Genomic DNA, 19,801 nt, shown 5'->3' with positions numbered 1-19,801 from the left:
AGCCCTAGAAGAAGGATCAACCCCAGAGAAATTGTGGGGAAAAGAATCCTGAGAAGGCTAGATAGGAAGAAGCTCAGGGAAACAGTAGAAAGGGATAAGTCTGTGCAGACCTTGGCTGCATGTATAGGCAACCCAGAGTAGAGGGTGGACCTGGGTTCCCATATTAGCCACTGGGAAGTGGCCCAGGAGCGCTGGAGATGCCAACCAGACAGCTGATCTTGTTACTCTGGAAGGGGAGGACTATAGTGACCTAGCCAGAGGGCTGAGTCATGAAGAAGGAGCACCCTGAGCCCTGGAGGGGTCACACGGTGCAAGGAAGGGGGTGTCAGACCTGAGTGGCGCTAATCCCCAGAGGTGGCCACAAGAAGGCACCTCTCAGGGTGAGTGAACCGTGTCACACCCTAGTAATGAGCAGGGAGGATCAGGTCAGGAGAACAAAATCAGATGGATGTGATTAATTTCAGCCCCAGCCTTTTCAGATTTTTATTTCTGACATCTTGATGCAGTGGCTTTTGTAGATGACCCCTAGGGGCCTGTCAAACCATAGGTACACAAGAAAATAAAGAACTACATGTGCATACCTGCAAGCACGCAAGCACACACACACACATACACACACACACTTAAAGGAAAAGTTGCCCACCACAGTTTTGGAAAAGTTGTTAAAATGCTATCCCCTCTCAGAGAAGCAAAGGCATAGGTCTGATCAAAGGCTGACAATATGGAATCCACACTGACAGATCAATACGTGGGTGGGATCCTTAGTCTAGAAGAAATATATTGTAGACTGATGGTGTCTGGCATTTAGGCAAAGTGATGGATAGTAAGAAGGAAGTGCTTGAGCTCTTTCTCTTTTCCATCAGTGTAGGGTCTTAAGCTGTAGCCTGTGTTCTCCCCAGTGCTGCTCTGTATGAAACCACATCCAGCCCAGCCTCTCAGGGTATGTCTAAACAGCACACTAACCCTGGGATCTGACTCAGGTTTAAGCCCAAACCTCCCTTCTATCCAGACAGAAATTAGTTTGACTTAGGCCAGCAGCCACTCTACTCAGGACCACAGACCCTGCTAGGGGTAGGTCAGAGCCCAAGTCCCTTTGTAACATGAGTCAAAGCCCAGGCTTTTTGCAGTGTGGACACAGCTCAAGCCCAGGTCCCCAAAATCAGGTGTGGAGAGTCTGCCAGCAATATCCCACAAGCCCCTGGGGTTGAGCTTCCCAGTACTTGAATTCCAAAACTTGCCACTCACTTCCCAGGAACCAGAAGCAACCTCCTGGTTCAAATGTAGCAGCTCAGCATTTAACCCTTCATTTCCATGTGGGCTGCTCAACTGGAAACACAATCAACGCTGACACGTATTAGCTATGGACAGCAGTACGATGAAGTTCTAACGGGCCAGAGGAACACAGCCAAATTCTGGTTAATCTCTGTGCAAGGCAAGCAAAACATACGACGTTAGCAACAGTTCGAGAAACGATCATGTCTACAAAACTGTATCCAAGAAGCTGGCAGCACTGGGGATTGGCTGGATAACAAAACAACACAGATAATACATCAAGCAGCTGAAGACCGAGTACCACAAAGTCAAGGATGCCAACAGCACAGCTGAGAACTCTCCATATTCATGTCTCTTTTATGAGAAATACAATTGGTTACTTGGAACTGTAGCGAGCACTGAACCCACAGTGGTGCATAAGAGTCTCCTGAGCAGGGATGGCGACCTTATTAACTCTCCCCTGCCCCCATCACAGGCACCACTGGAGGAGAGACAGCCACTAGATGAAGGGCAAGAAGTGACTCTGGAGCTGAGGCCAGCAATCGAAGAGGTTATGCCGCTAGAGCAGCTACCGCACATCCTGAGTCTGTACTTGGAGGACCTATTTGGGGATGGCCATGGGGTGCAGCCTGCTGAGGAACCGGCATCAGAACAAGCACCAGAGCAGGAGCCAGATCCTGGTAAGTTTCTGCTGCCATATTTATTGTTATTAATATATAGATGGGAGGAATTTCTGGCTAGTGAGCCTGTTAACTTATTTATACAAGACAGGATTTTTGTATGCTGCCATTCTGGGTGGAACTCAAGCCATTTGCCTAGTACTCCCCACCCCCTTCCCACAATGCCAGTGGGATTCAAAATACAAGCTGCAAAAAGAAGAAGAATTTAATGAGCATTTTTCCTAAAATTGTTACTAGTTAATTACTGATTTTTATACTTATGGTTTGGGGCTCCACAATTCATAGCCTCATGTACCTCTCCCATCTAATACAGAGTACCTTATAAACTGGCTACACACACACTGTTCCTGACTATTGTGTGGGATTTGTCCCCAATAGCAGTGAAACAGCAGAATGCCAAAGCAAAATACTTGTCTTTATACCTACAAAAATGCTTGCTCGATGGGGAAAAAATGTGTATTTGGCGCTAAACTGAAAATAAACAGAATTTAAACACCTGGACAAACTGGGTGGAAAATGCTACCTCATCAGAATGGTAACTTTTCATGTCCACTTTGCACGGGGATAAATAACTATATAAGGTGCAGGGAAATGAACAATCAGACCCCTGGCTTTTACTCATGTAGTTCCCTTGTGGTTGTGTTCTTCACTGAGTGAGATTCCCTTTGGTGACTCATTGATCCAGATCAAGCCAAAGTTCTACATTTATTATTTCGCTAGGTACTAACTATTCTGAACTAGCTAGCTTTGCTTCTTCCAACCCTGATTGTTTGTTTGTTTGTTTGTTTGTTTGTTTTAACTAAGCCTTGATGCTTGGGAAAAATGTTCTAATAAATTCACTGTCGTGCAACAACTGGTGTCTTTTTTAATAGTGAACTAACAGAGAAACATTCCAGTTTCCCAGTTCACGTCCCATTTTACCAACGTAACACATATCAACTCATTTCTTATACCAGTGATGTAGACCACATAGGCAGGGTGCAAAAAAAGACACTGGTGGACCCAACTCTCATGTACACCACTCTGGCAGTGCACAGGGTGTAAATATAAGTTAGATTTACAATAAAGTAGAGCTGGTTGAAAAATGGATTTTTCAGTCCTGCAAAAATAATTGAGAATTCAAAAAACATTCCTCCTAATTCAGGATGAAAAGGCAAAATGTTGATTTATTTTGTGAAAAAAAATCTGAAAAAAATTAGTTTGGGGACAATCAAAATGTTTCTCTTCAGTGAATTTGAAATGTTTCTTTGCAGTTTCAACCCTTTTTATTTATTTTATTATAAAATACCTTTTGAAATGAAAAGTTGTTTTGAGATGAAAAATTGAAACTTCATTCCTAAAATGTCAAAAAGGCCATTTCAGCATTTTCAAAACTTTTTTTCAATTTTTTAAAAAATATTTTTGCCAAAATTGATACAATTTTGTGAAAAATGTCAATTTTTACTACATGGCATTTTCTGGAGGAAAACTGTTTTGATGAAAATTTTCTGGCGAGCTCTACTGTCAAGCCCCTTTACACTGTTGGAGTAGTGTAAAGGGGATAGTGTAAAGAAGAATTGCCCTCTCTCTCTCTTTCAGTCTCTCTGTCACACACACACTCTGTAAATAAGGATTATCTTGAGCTCTGCTATTTTCCACTCATGCTGGAGATGACCTGGCATAGATCAACTGGCTAATTGAAACATAAGCCTGTACAACTGAAGTAACCTGCTTCCATTGCGCAGTGAGCAGTCATGCTCGATGGTATTACTTGCAATTACTGGACTACTGGGAATCAAGGACCTGTTTAAAAGGGCTATACAAATACAAATGTAGTGACCCTTGCATGTCAGAATTATTGGTAGAGATTCTAGGGTGCTTTAGGCAGAAACATTGTACAGGACTGATTCTACTCCTGGCTTTGCCATGGACTTGGTTAAGCTACTTCCTCTTTCTGTGTGCCTCAGTTTCCCAACCTGCAATGTAAAAATTGGGTCTACCTCACAGGAGGGTCATAAGCCTTAATTTATTACTCGCTGTAAAGTGCTTTGAGATCTTCAGATGAAAGGTATTAAAGAAACTCAAAAAGGAGGAGAATCAAAAGGCAGGAGTCTAAATGCCACTGAATGTCAATGGCAACTGGGTGCCTAACTCCCATTGGTGCCTTTGAAAATACCTCCAGAACTATTAGTGCTGTGTTCATCATTGGGCAGAGAGAGGGGTAATCTAGTAGTTTAAGAATGGGGCTGAGAATTAGGAAATCTTGAGTTGTTTTATGTGGCTTATTAACAATTATTAATTTATATTTCAAATGTAGTATAAATCAGTATGGGCTAGTATACTTTCCATGGCCCTCATTCAGCAAAGCACTTAAGCACATACTTGACTTTAAACACGTGCTTAACTCCCATTGACTACAGCAGGAAAAGGGGAGAGGAAAGATTACTTTAAAAGTGAGGGGGAGAGGCAGGGAGGATCAGATGGGAAGGTCGCAGTCATTACAGTATGATGGGTGGAACTGAAGAAGGAGGGTGAGGTCTCAGGAAGGTCCTAGTTTGGTATGACACCTGGGGTTGAGGAATGCAAACCAGAGCAAGGCTGCTACCTCAAACTGTGTCTCAACATGCTTGTTAATTATTAATTATTTATTATGTATTATTTTTTTGTTTGTAATGCAGTAGGGCCTAGAAGCCACAGTCATGGCCCAGGACCACATTCTGCTAGGTTGTGTACAAACACAGAACAAAAAAATGGCCCCTGCCCCAAAGAGCTTACAATCTAAGAGACAATAGGTAGAGACAGACAGATAGGGAGCACAAGATCTCTTTCCTACCGCTCTGCCTGCCTGCTGCATCACTTATTGCTAATGAAACCTGGCAACAACGGTTTGTCTGTAAGAAGTTCTGGAGCACAGTAACTTGCACAATAGGCACCGACTCCATGGGTGCTCCAGGGCTCAAGCACCCACCGAAAAAAATAGGGGATGCTCAGCACCCACAGGACTGGATTAATCTTTTGTGGGCCCTGGGGGTGGAGAAGAGCACCCACCGGCAAAACCAAAATTCAGCACCTGTGACTTGCACAGTGAACCACGTCACACAGACAGGAGTTTAGCCCAGCTATGGACCTGGTAGAAGCAAATGAGTTATTACAACTGCTCAGCCAGAGATCTACTGGCCCTGGAGTAGGGCTCTCCCATGTGGAGCCAGCCTTGGGAAAGACACAGGAAAGAAAAAACTAAAGGAGTCATGAATAGTGCATTGGCTCTCAGGTCACGTGAGGGGACCACCCAGGGAGACCAGTGCTCTGATGAACCCACAGGAGGCATCTACAAGCCAACAGATTCAGTGGAGAGTCAGAAAGTACCCAACATGAGTCTGTCGAGATGTCAAGCTTGCTGGAGAGCCCAAGGACAGAGAATCATCCTGAGGCCAACTCTGCAGGTTGAAAGAGACTCTGAGACTCAGCTTGCAAATTAATAAAGAACTCTTTCCTATACCTAGGCCTGCTTGCAGCAACACTTATAGCTGATGGAGCAGTCATTACAGCAAAATTGTCATTAGTGTTGCTGATTACAGAATGGAGCCCTAGATGCCTGTGTGTTAGTAGCTTTGAACTGCTGGCATCTCTGTTTGAATTTTCTTTTTATTAGCAGGGTGAAGGGGACTCTTCCAAAATCTCTTGAACCCTTCTGGGTGGATTTGTTGCCTGGGGACACCATGGCCACTCTGTGTCCCCTCCTGCATTGACTGTACCCATTATGCCGTGTGAAATGGAAGGAGGTGAAGAAGACTGATTGTAAAGCACCAGGGAAGGGCATTCCTTAGGCATTTCCATTTGGAAGGATGATTGCATGGGAGCCCCTGTATTCTCATCCCTTCTGCCTCCCCCTAGCTTTTCCAGAGGGGATCGGAAGAGCAAGGTCAGGGAAGCAGCTGTTTTAATTGAACCTGAAACAAATTGATTCTTTTCCTGGGTTTATAGCAGCCAATTGGAAGTGAAGTGCTCCTGAGCCCCTACAGCAGTATGGTCCCAGAGGCAACTCCCTTGTCTCAGATGGTTTCCTAGCCGCTCTTTCGCTGCTCATATCCTCTGCATGCATTAAGCAGTTTAATTTCATGCAAGATTAACGAGTGTATTATTATCACATGGAGTTTCTTTCCTCAGAGAGAAGAACACATTCGTTTATTTACTCGCCTTAAAGTGCTTCCCAGCAGATGAGGACTCCAACTCGTCTGGACAAGCCCTGATACCGCTAAACACTGGATCGCTGCCACACATGGGACTATCAAATATTCAGCCACTTGAACATGACCTCTCTGTTGCCAGCAGGACAGATGCATTTAGGAGCACAGGGCTGATCCTGCAAAGTGCTGAGTGCCACTTGAAAAAATCAGCATGTTGTCAATTCCTGCTGGAGTCAATAGGAGCCAAGAACACTTATTTAGCACCTCACAAGGCACTGGGCACCTTTCAGGATCAGGCCCACAAAGTTTACCACACTGGATCAACCAATGTCCATCCATTGCAGCATCTTGTTTCCAGCACTGTCCAAAGCCTGATGATTCTGAGTAAGGCAAAATGTCCCTAGTAATGCGTCTAGCAAGTTGCATGGCACTATAAATGGGTGGAAGGGGTTCATTCCTGACCTCTGATTGGTTGATGCTCTGGAGAATGAGAGATGATTACAAACATTATAGGACCAAAGAAAGTCTCTTCTGAGTGCGTGTAAGTAACACAATTCTATATACTTTGAAATTATACCTGAAGTGCATGGCATGAAAAATACTAGGAGCTCCTTGAATCAAAGTACTGAGGCTTTATTGAGAGCTACACAACCACCAGCTTTATTGATCATGCCCACCCTGCCTGGGGACCCACCCAACACTAACCAAACTCTCAAAGTCCTGTTCCCCGCCGCAATGGGCGCTCAGTATAAGACCTGGCTTGGATTCGGGGGGGGTGGGGGGGTGGGCTGGTTTCATAGATAGTTGGCCCAAAATCCGGGTTAGGATTGTGAAGTAGATTTCCCCAGAACATTACAGATACAACCTAACAGGATCGGATATGGCATATGTCCTCACACAAGGAGCATATGGCTCATGCAGCAGGAATCAAGTCTCATACGGTTCAGCTTGCCCATGCCCAGGCTGCAATGTGATGACTGGCTGAGACCCGAGAAGGGATGATGTGACACAGAGATTGAGAGAGGCAGAGAGAGCGACCTTGTTGTATCATATGCTTTGACTTTCCGAATTACTCCAGAACAGGGTCACCTCGGATGAAAGAAAATAGACTGCATGTGGCAGACAAAATCTCAGGTTACTCTGCGCTCCTTACTTTCTCCCCACCCCAGCTCTCCGTTATTAATATGGTTCCTCTTCCCTGTCCCCTCTCTCTTCCTGGTCCTCCTTATTTTAACCAGTATGTTTGCCTGGAGCCATGCCACCTTGTGTGGGACTGTCAGTGCTCAGAGACTAAGCAGAATTGGGCCAGATCAGTATTTGGATGACACAGCATAAGGAGCATTCAGGGGCTGCAGGGAAGGGTGTTGGTGAATCAGCAGGTGGCACTCTCTCCCCTGAGCCAATGAACCTATGTGGTGTCGAGGGGCACTTTGTCAGGCAGGCTTAGGTCGGACATACTCCCCAAGGTTCCGACCTCTTGTCATCATGAGGCAGGGCATGGCACTGTTTGTAAGAGTATAGGCTTACGTATAGTTATTATATATGTTTGTGTGCTGTAGAGGTGTTAGCCTCAGTGCCCTGAGCAAATGCTTTCTAAGGAGTTTGCATTCCACAGCTTCATCTGGATACACTTCCTCCCCTGAAGCTCTTACCTTGTGGTGCTGAATGCTATCAAGCAACCGCTGCCTTCCTGGTTATGGGTGGGGGAGTCACCCTGAGATGCCCCCTCACCAAGGTATCATGAGATTTACTTAATGGGTTTTATCGACTGCCACCTTTATTCCTTGTCCAGCTTCAACTGTTCAGCTCCTTTACCCTTTAGTTCATCCAAGTCCCACATCCTCTTCCTCAGTGACTTCATCCCACTCTTCTGCTACCTCTAACTTCCCTTCCCTGACCTCCTCATTGGTCCTCAGCTCTAGACTGATGGCACCACTCACTTCTCTGGTCTTTCTTGTTCTCCCATGCTTTCACAGAGCTCTCTCTCTCACAGAGCTCCCTTCCTGTGATCAACACCTCACCTCATTTACCAAATTCACTCCCACCTGCCTGGTGCAAGCCCACAATGCTTCTTGTCTCTCCTACCAATTTATATTCCTGACAGAGCTCCCTCTGTAACATCCTTCCACTCCTTTGCTTCCACCTTCAACTCTAGTCTCTTTTCTGGCCTTGCCTCCTCTCCCTTGTTGCTCCATTCTGGCCATCCCACCAATCTCTAGCCCTGTCTCATCACTCTGCTTCCTCTGCTCCTGTTCCTGAAATGCTGAGACTCTCTGGAGAAAATCGAGGCACCACTTCAACTTCCACCACCCCCACCTCATTCTCTTCATCCATCTTCTGTGCTATGCAGCTCTTCTTCTCCCCCAAATTGATTCCTGTGACTACAGTTCTGGACATCTCTTCCCCACCTTTGACTCTCTCAGCAAATCCTTCTCTCCCCAAGAATATCACCAGCTTTGAAGTGGAAATCAGCACCATTGTCAGGAACTTTCACTCTCTCCTACCCAGTACCCCTTCTTCCTTCGCTCAAGTCTCCACTCTGAGGGGCCTCTCCTTCTTTTGAGGGCCAACCTTTCACCCTGCCCCCTTGACCACATCTCCTGGGGCCTGATGGCCCTGCTCCCTCCCTCACCTAGTGTTCCTTGTCCTTAGCCATCAACAGGCTATGGCTGCCCTTAGCCTCAAAAATCTCCCCATAGCCTCAACCGCCCCTCCAGTTACTGGCCCATCTCCTTCCTTCTTTCCCCCAGACTCCTAGAATGTGCCTCTGCTCTCACTGCCTCCATTAAAAGAAAAGGAGTACTTGTGGCACCTTAGAGACTAATAAATTTATTTGAGCATAAGCTTTCATGAGCTACAGCTACTCTGAAACTGCCTCCATTGTCTTTCTCATTTTGCCTCTGATCCCCTGCCATTGGCTTCCTTTCCCCACTGACACTGCCCTTCCCAAGGTCGCTCACCAACCACCAGCTCTGGACTTAGCCTCTTTTCCAATCTCATTCTCCTTGGTTTTTCCCTCATCTTTGACACACCTGATTCCCCTTGGTCAGCTCTTGACATCAGTACTGCAGCCTGCCTGAATCCCACTACCCTCCTCTCCAATCCCACCGCAATGATGGTGTGTGGAAACCATCTCCCTCACCCATTATATCTCCCTCTTTGATCCCCTTTGTTAGCTCCCTCTCACAGCCTATAGCAAGTTCAAGCTCCTGATCCTCACCACCTTCCAGGTTCTATACCACTGTGCTGTGACCTACACCTCAATTCCCCACCCCTGCTAATCCCCTGCCTGCTCTACCCACATCTCTCACCTAACCATCCCCTTTGCATTCCTGTCCCTCTCCCTTCTCTGTGCCTTCTTCCACACTGCCTTTTTCAGCTGGAATTCCTTCCCACTCATGGGCTCTGATCTCCCACAGACAGTCACTTATCTCCTGTGGCAGGAGAACATGGCTCCTGGTCTTGCAGCATCCTTCCTTTCCCTCCTTCAAGTCTCCCCTCTGAACATACTTCTTCCATGAAGCCTGTCAGTGTCAATCCACTACCCAGGGAGTCATGTTATGTATCTGTATTAAAAAATCCCACTGCCTTGCTATGCAATGCATCTGCCTTCTGCTCAGCCAGACCTTTCTGTATCTGCATGGTTGTCTGTTGCTTCTCTATTCAGTGGTAAGCTCTTCCATGCCCGGCATGGAGCTGAGTACCTCCACTCAAAAGTAATGATAAGCAATGGAAGTTCAGAAAACACTTTGAGATCTTCATGAGGAGAAAAGGTGCTTAGATACTACAGCGATGGGCACTATGGAAAAACCGATGACAGAGAGATCAAAGTATTATTGTTTTTGATTACTCTGCCTCATTGTTTCCTCCCACCTTCTCTTATTCACTCACTCTCTCATACTTCTCCATTATTTATTACTCTTTCTCCATTCTCTCTCCTTTCATCTCACCTCTCCTCTTTTTCCAATGTATTTCTAATTAATCTGTCTCTGATTTTCTTCCCTCCAATGTCAGTCTGTCTTTCCCATCTCCTCCCCATCCACCCACAGCCCCCATCCTCTTCTCCAGCTCATCTGCATCCCATCTCCCACTCTCTGTTCTTTATGCATGAGCTAATTTCCGCTATTCCTTCACATGGGCTAAACGATCCACTCTGTTGTCCTCCAACAAATAAGCTGACAGGGTAATGAATGGCTTTGGATGGTAATTAGTGATGGAGTTGCTAATAATGAAATTCATTTACATTTTAAGCACTGCACAGAGAGAGAGAGAGAGAGAGAGGAAGTAGGACCCTGTCATTAACACCCCCTGACATCCCTTGCCTTGGGGGGAGCTCCCTACCAATCAATTTTAGTGATGCGTAAACTGTTTAACATGATTGCACCTCATCTTCCCCATTTAGGAGGCTGTAATAAGCAGAGTTTGTTAAGCAGCAATTAGACAATAAATGCTGCCTTGGATTTAAATACCCAATCAGTGCAGCACTGTGGAGGCAGGCTCCATAGAAACACATAGCGATTTCAGGATGCATCCAACCACTGGAGAAGAGGTGCCTAATTCTGCACTGGACCATCAAGCCCTTGACTGGCTGCTTTGCTTAGCATCATGTCAGGCATTAGCAGGCATAAATATTAATATGGAGACAAATGCTGAACACCCACAACTGCCACTGATTTCAAAAGTGGGGAGTCAGCATACAGCATCCCTTGGGATCTGGTCCATATGGCATGGACTGGATTGGGACATATAGCTATAGCCCTATGCCACTGTGAGGCATTGTGCATGATGCCATTCAGAACTCAGGGAGAACATGCATGCTACACCACCTTTGGAGAAGGGGTTACATCCACTCCCCTCTGCACTCAGCCAGCTCCACTGGCCGATTCAGAAGGGTTGGGATGATTATTTGTATTGGTCCAGCCCTCCCCCCAAGCACCATGAATTGCCATTGTTCCCAGTTCAAGTGCAGAAACGGTGCGATGGGTAGAGAGAGATAATCTGGTCCCGATACATATGTGGGGCCAGATCTTCAGCTGGGGTAAATGAGTAGAGCCCCCTTGACTTCAGCACAGATAAACCCATGAGAAAATCTCTACAGCAGGCAGTCTCTCTCTGCTCCTGATCCTGTATCAACCAGGGCACAGCTTGATTCTCAAGACTCTTGAGAGATGCACAGCATTGTGCTGAAGCAATATGCATTTCTGGAGCTGTTTAATGTCTTATCAAGATTTGTCATCTTCTGTGCCCGCCATAAAGTTTATGTATTGAGTTAATGAGAGCTGCCTCTGCCTTCCCGGCCCTTTATTCTGTGTCAATACATTCCATGAACAGTTGCCAAACTCCTTCCCATTTGTTTTCCTAGGCTTTTAGCCTGAAGATGCATCTTTTTAAAAGAAGCAATTTGTGTGAGAAGCTTAATTCATCCCAGCCTGACTGAGAAAGGAGCAGAGCCGCTTTGTGCCTTACTTGAGAATTTCACAAACATTCATCAGACATGAGGGAGAAAAACAACATTGTTTTTCATCATACGAATGAGGAATTCATGTTTTAAAAGTAGCTACTGTGCAGGATCACTACAGCGTGGCACTCGACAGGGACATTGGAGATAGCTCAGTGGTTTGAGCATTGGCGCGCTAAACCCAGGGTTGCAAGTTCAATCCTTGAGGGGGCCATTTAGGGATCTGGGGCAAAAATTGGGGATTGGTCCTGCTTTGAGCAGGGGGTTGGACTAGATGACCTCCTGAGGTCCCTTCCAACTCGGATATTCTATGAGATCTGGTTTCGTTCCCAGTTCTGCTACATACTGCCTGCATGACCTTGGCCAAGTCAATTAGTCTCTCTGTGCCTCAGTTCCCCACCTGTACAATGGGGACAATTTGTCTTTTGTCTGTATTGCCTACTTAGACTGAGATGCAGATTCTGTCCCTAATTGGGTGTATATGCAACCCATAGTACAATGGGGCTCTGATCTCTCCTGGGGTACCTGGGTGCTACCTTTATACAAATCACATCATTAAGGGCAAATCTTTAAGACAGTGGCACTAGCCCAGTTCTACTCAGCAGGATAGAGTGGAATTTGGATCCACTCCCCTTGCAATGTGAGGAACCCAACATGAGGACTCATTGGGCAGGAGAGAACAGGATAGAATGTGGGGCATCTACAACTGTACAGATTCACTAGCCATCCCTTAGCTAGTACATGCCATCTGTAGATCTCAAGGCCATTTACTAGGTATTATTAACTCTATTTTACAGATGGGGAATTAGAGAGACAGAGAATTAGCCATGGTCATACAACAGATCAGTCGGAAAGTGGACTACAGCTCTCTGATTCCCACACTAGTGCACTGTCCTCCAGATCACACAGCCTCACGGGAAGGTGCCCCTCACTTCTCCCACCACTGTGGAGAGCAGCCAACAAGCAATTCTGTTCCCACTCCACACTCTTGTGGGGAAAGATTCCCTCCGCCTGCAGCACTGTGGGAAGCCCATGTCCTCAGGCACAGGTTCCAGGTTTTGGCCATAATATTTTAACAGGTCAAAGACTCAACTGCAAGAATCTTATCTGAAGGACACTATCAGTCCAGGTTTCCCAGACACTCACTGAATGTGGACTGGTCTTTGGGGTGGATTGGATCTGAACACCACTTGTAACTGCACAACTGGGTTTCATCCAGGCTCCTGCTGACATGAGATCAGGTAGATTTTTAGTTCAGATGAAAATAAGCCATGGGTCTCGAGAGGCAGAGCAGACTCAAGTGAAAGCCAATACTCAGGATGTCTTTTCATCTCACAATTCTGCATCTCAGCTCTGCAACGCAGTGGAGAGAACCGCACATGCATTAGGGACTATTCCATAGGGGGAAGTGAATTTAGTGTGAGGAAAGGTGCCAGTTTTGGAGGCTGAAGTCTCTCTTTAGCCATGGCAATGGTACAGAACAGGCAGCATCAGTGCAAACTTCTGCATAGACCTGGAGAGGCTGGAAGAGGATCTGAGGGGAATCCAGTCCCCATTGCCGATTCAGATCTTGGAGTTCCTAACAGATGGTCTCATTCGTTTCCATAGATGTGCCCACAGTATTTGCAGGCACCTCCATATGCCCATGCAGCAAGGCAATTAGTCACCCAGTGTGCATGCAAAATCTACGTCTGGGACTTTCAAAAAAAACCTAAGGGAGTTAGGCTCGTAATTCCCCCTGAAATTCCATAGAAGTTTGGAACTGAACTCGCATGGCTTCTTTGAAAATCCATGGCTAGGTGTTTGCAAAGATTGCTGGGCTAGGTAAGGAAACCAGCTGAATATTTGTCCCTTAGCATTAGATCTGTGCTGGGGACACCTGTCCGTGAGATTTTGCACACAGACCGCTAAGAGCTGACATCAACTGGTGTAAGCTACAAGGGAATCTCCTCCTACCTTCTATGCAGTCAGTGCCACTTGGTGTTTAGGATGGTCCTTTACTGAACCCTGGCATTGGGCTGGATTTCCTAATAGCAAATGCACATGTGTTTGACTAGGATATGACCAATTGGCTTTGCCAAGGGACACTCACATGCCATGCGACCTCCATCACTGGGGCGGTTAATCACAGCATAGAGGTGAGCCTGCCTGCCCTTGGCAGAGCACAGTGAGACAGCTGGGGAGGTCCTGAGGCATGGCTGGCTAGCTAAGCACCTGGCTGCACAGACAGGATAATTATTTGCTTAATTGGGTGCCCAGGCCCACTTGTGCTGCTTGCAAAGGGAGACCATTGTGATTTATTTGAGAGCTCATTTACATCTTGTTTCTTGCTTGGCTCCAATGAGAGCTCAGCCCCCCCACTGGATCAGGCCCTCACTCTGCATGTAGGGTACCCATGGCAAGGGTGGCATTGGTATTCGTGGGCTCTGTTGCTTGGGGAGACAATCAGAACCCTTAATGCACATGATCCCAAATAACTGCTTGCCTCATTCCTGGCACTGACTTTCCAGGAGCCTTCCCACATCCCCTGAGAGTCAGCAGGGGATCACGAGCTGGATCTTCACTCCTCTCTGTTGTGAAGTGTTGGGAAAGGAGCCAATGGGCCAGGGAACTTGCTGCTCTCCTCCCCCATGTCTGGGCAGAGGAGCTAGCAGTCCATGGGGGCTCTTTCCTCCTCCTCCTCCTCCTCTCTTCTGAGGACCCATGTGTCTGAACCCTCCCAGCCAGAGGCTTTCCCTCTCTCCTCTAAAGGGCAGGGAAGATTCACCCTGGGGATCTTCCCTCCCTTTCCACATCACATGGTCAGGAGGAGGGGTGTAGCCTGATCACTCCCAGGCAGATCTGGGCTCCTCTGTCACAGTCAGTAAAGACTAGAGCTCCATTCTCTCTTGCATTTAGCACAGGGAAGAGGGAAGTAGGCAAAAGCCACCTTTGTGCTCTCCATTGTGCCAGGGCAGGCTGGGTTGTCCGCCCTATCCCTCAGATGTAAGTCAGAGCAACCTTAGAATTGCTCTAACTTATGCCTGCCCAGTGCTGGGGCTGGGAGTGCTCCAGCCATTCTGCCTGCCCAGAGCTCGGGCTGGGGGTGTTCTGGCTACGCCACCAGCCCAGTGCTGAGGCTGGGGCTGGCAGCTTGGGCGGGGGTTCTGGCCGGCCGGGGGTCAGGCCAGGCGACGCGGACTGGGGTGGCTGAGGCATGCTGGCTGGGGGGTTGGGCCAGGCGGCAGAGCCCAGGGAGGCTGGGGCCACGCTGCCTGGTGCTCTGGGGCCAGGAGAGACTGGGGGTGCTAGCCTGGGGCTAGGGGCTCCCTTGGGCACTGAAGGGGTGGGGCCTCCCCAAACCAGGGGTTCACCCACCACCCATGCATGTGGGTGCCAGTGGGCGCAGCAATGCTAATTCTGCTTGCAGAGCACTGGGAGCCTCACGCCACCTCCCACTGGATATTTATCCTTGCCTTCCCGGCGAGGTTGCTTTTCCTCCTTCCTTATGTCTCTTTTATTGTGTTCATTCACTCCGTCTTTTAGGCAGCGGAATGAGGACATCACCAAATGGCAGGCTCTCCATCCCTCATCGCTACTCGGTGGGAAAGCATTACTGTCAATGCACAGAGGGGCCATTCCCTCCTGGGAAGAGATCGAGGGTAATATGGTCCTCATGCTCATTTATTGCAGGGCTCGTACACACTGCCCCACCGCTGGACTCAGACACTGACCTAGGCAGCCCACTCACCTGATCTCACTTCCTCCCAAGAGACCCTAGGCAGGGATGGGCCAACACATCTCCTGGAGTGAGCAGAGGATTCAGTCCCTGTGTTCATGCACCATGCTGCTCTGAATTTATCCTGACCCATCTCCTCCCAGAGGGGCATGACTGGAACTCCATGTTCAGTCAGTCCGGAGTTCATTTGGCTGCAGCATTGGACCAGCAGGACTCCAGGGCACTATGGGCATTCACCTACTGCTCTAACTCTGTATCCTCAGTACCCCATCCGTCTAGCCCCTTTCAGACTCCCCTCGATGGCAGGAGAACTGTTTCCATGTTTACTCATTTTCTCTCCACGTTGCTCCAGCCAGGGCCTAGCTCAGCCCTAGCATTCGTCCTCCGGTTTCTAGGAAAGGGGCAATTGAGACTAGGAGGTCTAGGCTGAGTTGTCCCCAAATACTCTGCTCCGGCGGCTGAAGAGGGAGATTGAATCATGCTAAAAGCCTTATAACCTACATGGGGATGAAATGTCCTATGCTGATCCGGGGGCAGGGTCTCCCTGAACATCTCACAGCAGATTCCCCATTGACCTGGGGTCAGGGATTGAGGTACAGGGCTCCCTGCACCCATCACAGGAGACTCCCTGTGACAAAACTGGAAATTTCCTGTAATATTTGTACCTCAGTTTCCCCATATGCTGCATTGTTACCCTCTGGGTGCAAAAGAACTGTTTGCTCTCAGGGCACGGTAAAAGGCATAGGTATGAATGCCACCTGGTTGTCTGAGTCAGGATGGGTCATTCAAAAGGACTGGCTGAGAGCGATGGATTTCAATGGAGAATCTGAGAAGACAATGGAAAACTCAGTCACCAGGACATTTTAAGGAAGGGCCACTGAGATCTGTGCCCCTTGTGGAGGTGCACGGTGTGGGAGCTGACCCAGCCAGGCAGGGAGAGGCACGAGCAGCAGCAGCTGCCTGTACTTTGCTGACATTTGCAGTTAGCAGTTAATGTCCTTGAGCTGGAGAAATCGCCCATGGGAAGGGGCCAGTTTCTCTTTAAGGGGGCAGGACTCCAGAAGCATCATGAAGAGAAAGAGTACCGTTCCCTCTCCCTCCCCACAGCTGCTCCTGGACTAGGGAAAAGTCAGACTCTCCTTTTGCCAGAGACTGAGGGAAGTGCAGCTGGGGGATGAAGCAGAGGGCTCCGGGCTGGGCTGGGAGGCTGATCAGGAGTGTAGGGAGAGGGAGGAGGAGAGCAGGAGGGGGAGGAGGAGGAGGAGAGGAGGAGGATCTGCTAATTACACAAAACAGCTCTGGGGGCTGCTGAAGTCCAGAATGAAGCAAAGAGCAGCAGAAGCGAGTGCTGCAGTGGGAGCAGAGGAGGCACCGGCAGGAATTCCCACCCGGGGAGAATTCTGCAGCTCCATCCCTTCTGGGGACTGATTCTCCGGCACAGCCAGGAGGGGACTATCTGGGCTTGACAGAAAGTCCTTCACCTGGGGAGGGAGAGCGCTGAGTAGCCAGTCAGAAGAGGCAGAATCATGGAAGAGCAGCACTAAATTAGTCCCCTTTCTCTGCTGACCTGGACCAAAGGGAGTTTGTAGCCAAGGATAGTCTCTGGGATGGATGCTGGCGTTTAGACATCTGATCTGACTCATTTTCCCTCCAGGAAGGGCAAGTGATGGCTGCCAAAGGGGTGGAATCCACACCCATGCCCCCCGTAGCCCAGTCCAGGATGGAGAACTTCAGGAAGGTCAAGACATCGGAGCAGGATAGCCCACTGCCCTTCCCTGACCTGCCCCCTGGCGTGGTGGAGATGAAAGTGAAGGAGGGCAGCAAGATCAGGAATTTGATGGGCTTTGCCATGGCCAGGATGGAGCTGAAGGGTACCCGGCAGATAGTCTTCAGTGGCTGTGGTCGGGCAGTCACCAAGACCATCACCTGTGTGGAGATCATGAAGAGGAAGCTGGGGGGTCTCCACCAGGTCACCAAGGTGCGTTACAAGACCCTGCTGGAGGTCTGGGAGAACAAGGACCCCCAGCCTGATGGCCAAGTGGAGAACCTCACTGTCCACAAGAATGTGCCCTCCATCTGTATCCTATTGTCCAAGGACCCCCTGGACCCCAATGAGATGGGCTACCAACCTCCGGAGCCCAGGGATGGGCTGTGGGCTGAAGAGGGGGGAATAGAGGAAGATAGACTCAGTTCACCCCCACAAGGGGTGAAGAGACCTTTGGCACTTCCGCACGGGGAGCTGGCTAACAAGAAAATGCAGGTACAGGTACCGGAGAGTCAAAAGGGCTTGGGGACTATGGACTACATGCTGGACTATCATCACTGACTCACTCCTACCCCCCAGAGAAATAACCTAAGCCATATGTAGTGTACATAGAAAGGAGATTATATATTGAAGACACTCTAAATTTTTAGATGCTTTGTAATCAATAAAGGGACGATGAAGCCAGTGCCTTGTTTGGTCATGAGTCCTGATGATCTCGCGTGTTGCGTAGCTTTCCCCACAAAGACTCTGATTCGTAGACGCTGCTGCTCCCCTTCACTTCCCCAGCCCCCCACCCTCTGCTGCTCTTAGGGCTGGGGGCAGTGATCAGCTCTGTTCTCAAGCTGCAGGGAGCTGGCTAATTAGAAGGAACGTGATGAGAGACATCAATCCAGTTGTGGGAGCAGTAATGCACCAGGAGCAGCTCATTTGCATGTGGAAGCATGGGGTGGTTGTCATATATTGGGTGGGTACAAGGCTTTGCATACAGTCATGGGTGCCATGGGTAAAGAACAGGTTTCCTGCCCAGAGAAACTTGCAGACTGAAAGGCACAAGAGGGCAGGGTCTGACAGAATATGCTCTAGGATGTGGCACTGTGTGACCACTGAGGCTGGAAAGGGTTAAAGCCCAATGATCATATTAGCTGATGCTGAGGTGAGAGGAGGGTCCTGCTGGGGTTGCTGACCTCAGGTTGTGTGTGTGTATCTATCTGCACATCCATTTCCTGATCCCTCTCCAGGGAAATGGAAATGTGATAATTTTAATCTAATATCCCTACAGGCCATAAAGGTGCAATTTGATCTGGGGGAGCTCTGAGGCGCTAACTGACTGTCAGTAGCACAGCATGCAATCTCCAGCAAAGGCTTCTCCATTTCAATAACTGCTAATTCAACTTGGGTATGTAATGCTCAAGATCCAGGAAAATCCACAGTGCCAAAACTTTTTTTCCCTCACCTAGGCTGGGAGCTCCTGATGCTGAACCTGTGCTTTTGTGTGTGCAGGAATTTTGAGAGGTTTTTAAACCGTTCCTCAACCTCTTCCCCTCCACCTCCCCGGCCCAGCCCCTCTTGCTGCAAAGGCTGCAGTCTCCCCAGCCCTGAGAGTTCCTGCCTCTGCTAAAGTGTTCTGCTTCTTTCTCCTCCCATGTGTGTGTAAAGTGAGCAACTCTCTCTTCCCCTGACACTGAGATGGTGTTTATCAGCCACTGTTCATAACACAAGGCCCACTCTGTGCCTTCAGTGAATGTTTGTATTTCTGTCGGGAGCACAGAGGATGGAGGTAGGGAAGAATTAATTGATTCTGAGTGTGATTGCTTATATCTATAAGTGTCCGGCTGCTGTGGAACGCAGCCATTTCTTCTTTAGCTACAGGGTGTGTCTCAATCCATAGACAGGAACTCTAGGCTTGGAGAGCTCATGTGTCTCAGATGATTGAGAATGTATGTCTAACAGACCCATTGCTCTTGTCAGTGGGACAAAGAAAACCCTCAGGAAAGGAAATAGGTGTAACTGGTCTGTTTCTAACCACAAGTGGAATGACTTGTTTGAGTCTCAGTGCCCTGACTAATTGGTGACAAAGCTCACAACTGAGATGTGCAGGTTGTCCCAGGTGGTGGCCCAGACAGGAAACTGAAATTGCGGGGACTTAATATGAAGACCAGACTCTTCTCCCACTCGAGCTGAGCGGGAGTTCCTCCATCATAGGCATTTCTGAAGCATTGTGGCTAAAGACCTGCAATGAATAAACATGTAACTCAGATCTTCCCTGACCCTGGGAAGTGAACAGTAGTTGAGGGCATTCGGTACCTTGAAAGATTGGTCCCTAACATCAGGAGATGTGGGCCTTCTACATCCAGGGTGGAGTCCATTGGCAGAGCACTGTGGACACCTAACATCGGTGTCTAGAGACTGAACGGCTCCCAAGCTGGGGAAGGTGAGGAGCAGTGAGAGGAAGCCCAGGAAAACATGGATGTGGAGACAGTTCCTGTCCTGGGAGGGAATGTTCTTCAGAGTCCAGCATGGGGGGCTTTGTAGGTGGGACTATGTGGAGGTGCTGCACCTAACGCTACAGGAAAGAATCAAACAATCCAGAGTGGGTGTTGTAGGGAATACAAAAGCTGTTAGTCACGACTCCTTTATGCACAATGTCTGGGGGTTGTCAGATCCACCAGGAGATGCCTGAGACATCAGGAAAGATGGTTTGCTTGAAGCTTGTTGGAGTAACACCTTCATTACTGGAGCTGC

General features: G+C 48.3%; 1 protein-coding gene across 1 annotated transcript; it reads left to right on the top strand.

The window, feature by feature from the left end:
- Positions 1-1,304: 1,304 nt before the first annotated feature.
- Positions 1,305-17,744, top strand: RPP25 (ribonuclease P/MRP subunit p25). The gene is made up of 3 exons (XM_048866803.2): positions 1,305-1,952; positions 15,102-15,217; positions 16,949-17,744. The coding sequence occupies exons 1-3, from the start codon at positions 1,826-1,828 to the stop codon at positions 17,618-17,620; spliced, it is 915 nt and encodes a 304-aa protein (XP_048722760.1). The 5' UTR covers positions 1,305-1,825; the 3' UTR covers positions 17,621-17,744.
- The last annotated feature ends 2,057 nt before the right edge of the window (positions 17,745-19,801 follow it).

Source organism: Caretta caretta, chromosome 10 (assembly GCF_965140235.1).
Source record: "Caretta caretta isolate rCarCar2 chromosome 10, rCarCar1.hap1, whole genome shotgun sequence".
NCBI classification, from domain to species: domain Eukaryota; kingdom Metazoa; phylum Chordata; order Testudines; family Cheloniidae; genus Caretta; species Caretta caretta.
The sequence above is the reverse complement of the archived record's forward strand: the minus strand, read 5'-3'. Positions and strand labels throughout refer to the sequence as shown.